The 4,661-nt window shown below is 50.2% G+C and overlaps 1 protein-coding gene across 5 annotated transcripts in view; it reads right to left on the bottom strand.

Moving 5' to 3' along the window:
• Positions 1-4,661, bottom strand: part of Rgs3 (regulator of G protein signaling 3) — a 142,639-nt gene that overhangs the window by 119,539 nt on the left and 18,439 nt on the right. Inside the window, exon 1 of one of the 5 annotated variants that reach the window (XM_031377606.1) lies at positions 3,556-4,113. The exons of 3 other annotated variants lie outside the window; for them this stretch is intronic. In XM_031377606.1, the coding sequence (XP_031233466.1) occupies positions 3,556-3,634 (79 nt within the window). In that variant the 5' untranslated portion in view covers positions 3,635-4,113. Of the gene's footprint in view, positions 1-3,555; positions 4,114-4,661 lie in introns of those variants that run through there. One more of the 5 variants, XM_031377602.1, reaches the window with a different exon arrangement.

Here is a 4,661-nt window from a genome sequence, read left to right as displayed (position 1 = left end):
AAAAAAAAAAGAAACCAACTTCTACAAGTTGTCCTCAGACCTCCACACTTGCAGCACATATGTCCACACACACACACACCAAAATAAATACAAAAACTATGTTTAAATGAAGTACTGCTATTTGCTACAACATGAGTGTTCCTTGGAAACACAGTAAAAGGAGACATTCGTAGAAAAACACACACTTCCATTTACATAAAATCCCCTTGACAAGGCATATGTATTGAATCAGAAAACACAATAGTAATTGGTGGGGGTTGGGAAGGATGGAGGGCCAGGGATGGAAAACTAGAAGCTAAAAGGTACAATGTTTATTTCTAGGGTGATGAAAACACTCTAAAATTGATCATAGTAATAGTTGCATAACTCTGTAAATATACTCAAAACCATAAAGTTGTACATTTCCAATGAGTGAACTATGTACATTATGAGTTATAGCTCTGTAGAGCTTTTACCAAAGAATTAACAAACACCCTAATCAAAATAAGACGTATGATTCTAGAAGATACAGCCACGAACACCTGCTAACACTTCTTCAAATTACACCAAGTTACTCTAAAGAAGGACTAGCCGGTCCCTGGCCTCGGCTTGTAGATGCCTTCCATTGGAGTCGGCTAAGGGCCTCGGAGGCAATGAGGCAGCCAATGAATGTTCCTTGAACCTGCCTTTCTTGGGAGACAGTAAGTGTGTTCACGACCCTCCTCCACACACTCAGAGAGAGAGAGAAAGAGACAGAGACAGAGACAGAGACAGAGAGAGAGGGAGAGAGACAGAGAGAGGGAGAGAGAGGGGGGGGGGGAGAGAGAGAGAGACTCTTCCTGTAGAGAATTCTGATGGGGGCTGGTGAGATGGCTCAGCGGGTAAGAGCACTGGCTGCTGTTCCGAAGGTCCTGAGTTCAAATCCCAGCAACCACATGGTGGCTCACAACCATCCGTAATGAGATTTGACACCCTCTTCTGGCGCATCTGAAGACAGCTTCATGAATTACGCTGAAGCGAGCGGGGCCAGCAGAGGTCCTAAGTTCAATTCCCAGCAGCTACACACATGATGGCTCACAGCCATCTGTACAGCTACAGTGTACTCATACACATAAAATAAATTAAAAAATAAATAAATCTTAAAAAAAAGGAAAAAAAAAAAGAGAATTCTGATGGAAATATTTTTTCTCTCTGTGTTTCCAGAGATGCCTCCACCTCCTTTAGATGTCAGCAGCAGCATCACCAAGGTAAAACCCACCTACTGTTGACGGGGCCAGGGTCTACCTGGAGTGTTGGGGAAAGGCCAAGGAACTGAGAAAGTTAGCAAAGCGCTCTGCATCACATGGTACCTACACTGGCTACAAAATCCGACCTGGAATCCACAGCTTCCGAGTCAGGCTTATGTACAAGGTACCACTAGGATTTTAAGGTCTTTAAAGTTAGAGTCTCAGGATCCACTCGTAGTTTTGTTTGTTTGTTTGTTTTTGTTTTCGAGACAGGGTTTCTGTGTGTAGCCCTGGCTGTCCTGGAACTCACCCTGTAGACCAGGCTGGCCTTGAACTCAGAAATCCGCCTGCCTCTGCCTCCTAAGTGCTGGGGATTAAAGGCGTGCACCACCACCGCCCGGTTCCCACTTGTAGTTATTAAATCATACTCTCTGGGAATGAATCCTGGGAACCAGAGTATTTTCAGGGGCCCAGTAGGGTAGAACATTTGCCTAGTGTTGGGGCCCTGGGTTCAGTCCCCATTGCCACCCACCACAATGCAAAGTTTAAAAATGCTCCGGGTTCAGTTTGGTAACCACTGACAGGAATCACCATGAACCCATGAGCAAAGAGCATTGAGTGCCAACAATAAGGTCACCATGGCAAATGGCGCCCCAGGAAACAGAACTATTGCAGGAAACATTTTTCAAGCATTCAAATTAGTGTCAAAAAGATCCAAGAACAGCTGCATAGAAAAGAGTAGGTGGCTCCCGTTTCTCCCCAGTTCCTGCCTGACTCCTGCAGACTCAGGTGACAGTCACAGGTTCAAACAGCCGATCCACTTGATAGCCATCATGCCCAACCGGAAGTCATAGCCAGGCTGGGAGAACCACACCCTGCTGGGACTGGACCCTCCCCTACTCCAGTCTGGGAAAGACTTCAGTTGAACGAAAGATTACAGAGTAAATGCAAAGAAATATTCGCGTCACACCAGCAATGAAAGGCTCGCTTTACAAAACTGCACACACAGAACCATGTGGACTTTGTTAAGACTAGGAAGTGGTTGAAGATACCTAGAACACAAAGTAAAATGGCTTTTTAATTCTTGAATGGGGACCTGGGGAAGGTGCTATCTATCTGATCATCTCTCATCTGGAAATCTCCCTTGTCTTGGAGAGCCCTGTGTCTCTCTGGAATTAAAAGGACAGGCTTGTAGGGTTTGGCAACACTAAGTGAAACAATTGCAGATGATACACTGGACCCAGGTCATGCACCAGTGAGCGTTCAACCAACAGGTGGCTAATGAACTTCTCTTTTTGATCTTCCAGCACCAGGACCAGTGAGGTCCAGGTTGCCAAGCTGCAGCAGGTCTCTAGGAATCAACCCACTGTGTTTCCATTACTCCCTCTGCTCCTGGCGCAAGAGGGGCTCAAGCTGTGAAGAGCCAAATGTGCTGTGCTGGGATAACCTGGAGAGCAGGGAAGCCAAGAACCCTTCTTGAGGGTCTCATTCCCTGTGTGCTCTGCCCTGGAAAGCTGGGTAACATCTGGTTCTGCCATGGTAACTACTCCAGCTTCATAAAGAAATCATATACGAGTTAGAACAGCATTGGTGGGAAGGCTTACAGTCAGGTATCAAGCCCACCACGAGCTCGAGAGACTCTCCTCTCAGCTCTTCTCACTTGGCAGAGGAGGAACAAGCCCCTCCTGACAGGGAGAAAATGAAGAGTTGTGCAGATATGTGTTCTGGGGAAGGGGTACGATTCTTACTATAGTTCCTTGAAAGACCAGGTTTGCACAAGGCCCTTGGGACAGCTGCTGGCTGGCTGGGATTTGGAGGAACAGAGAGTCTGCAACTTTGGGGCTTATTAGGGTCTACTGCCCCGTTCTGTTCCCCTCAGCCTTTATACTCTCCTAGGTCTGTCTTGAAGAAGACTGCCTCCATTCACACTGACAGTGGGTTAGATATCGAAAGAGAGAAGTTAGATACAGCCTCCAAAGGGAACCTGAGCTAACCTTTGCCTCTAGTTCCTGAACCAAAGGAAACAGGTGACTGAGCCATCTCGACAGAGTAAACTAGACCCTGATTTAACCTGAGCGCTGGCTACTGGGGAGCTCCGTGGCTACAAGGCAGGCCTCTCTGAAAGATGAACTGGGGCATGATTATTCTAGCCAAGTGAGGCAGAACCAACTGCAGCTGGCAGCAGCAGGTGCTGTCCATTGACTTGCTGAGCCTGGAAGGAAGGGGCCAGAGAAGGTGTCCGAATGGAAAGGGCACCTGCTCGCAGCCTCCCAGCTACAGTGGGGGCTTGCCTTTCTGGCTCCGATTTCAAGGAAGCAGTCCACTGGCAGCCTGGCCCAGAGGCACTTACCAAAGGTGGTGAGATAGAAGGACAAGTTCGGGTGGGCGCGCCGGCTCCCGAGGGAGACGCGGTGCAGGGAGCGCTCCATAGCGTCCCTGTTGTGGCCAGGACAGGAGGGCCTGTCCCCAGGCGGTGGTTATGTGGGTGCAGGTAACCCAGGCAGCAGGCTCAGTTGTTCTGCATTCGCCTGCGTCTCCCGGGCGGGATCCGGGGCCCCGGCCGCTCCGCGCGTTGGAACGGCCGGGCGCGCCAGCCCCTGATTGGCCCGCGCTGGTTTGAATGGGGAGATTTCCACCTGACTTGGCTGACGCGGGCCAGATCCGGGGAGGCGTGGGCTCCAGGAGCAGGGAGGACTGCCACCAGCCACCAGAGGTGGCTCCTTTCCCTGGTTGATCCCGCAGGAACCCTAGCTCCAGCAGCCTCGCCTCAAACTGCAAATGTCAACCCCACTATGGCCCCGCAGCCTGACTTGCCCACTTGAGGAAGCTTGGCCTGCTCGACCAGCTCCCCCAGGCTGCAATTAGTAAGGTTTGTAACCGGCTTTGAAGCTCAGACCTGTAATCGCCAAACCAACCTAGAGCAAAGGAGTGTCCGCCCTCCGGAGTGGGCCGGTGAGGGCATGAGAGTCCGGGAACATGAAACTGCACATAGACAGACCGCTCAGCACCAGGCTGCAGCCTAGATTTGCTCTCTTGAGCCTTCTTTTGCATGAGAGCGGCCTGGCACAGATCCAGAGAGGAGCAGCTTGCTCCATACAGGCTTCCCATCTGCAGCCTGGCGCCATCAGACAGAAGAGCAGGCCTCGCCATCTGCAGACATAGTGCAGGGCAGGGCCTTTCAATCTTCTCAACCTGGCACAGAAAGGCAGATAGAAGGAAGGTCAATCCTTGCATGGATTTGTCGGCAAACATTCATGAGACACCTCGAGGGAGCCGCTTCACACCAAGACATCTGCTCTGCAAATCTTACTGCCACTGTGGGAAAGAAAGCTGTTGGTCTCATGTAAACCTAAAAATGGGACGTGTTAAGAGTTTGTTGCTGGTCCCCTGACTTCATTGCCAGTGAATATTTGTGGTTCTGTGAGCCACACAAGATGAGGGTACGTGGGGGGGGGG

The sequence above is a fragment of the Mastomys coucha genome, unplaced genomic scaffold (assembly GCF_008632895.1).
Source record: "Mastomys coucha isolate ucsf_1 unplaced genomic scaffold, UCSF_Mcou_1 pScaffold18, whole genome shotgun sequence".
NCBI classification, from domain to species: Eukaryota; Metazoa; Chordata; class Mammalia; order Rodentia; family Muridae; genus Mastomys; species Mastomys coucha.
The sequence above is the reverse complement of the archived record's forward strand: the minus strand, read 5'-3'. Positions and strand labels throughout refer to the sequence as shown.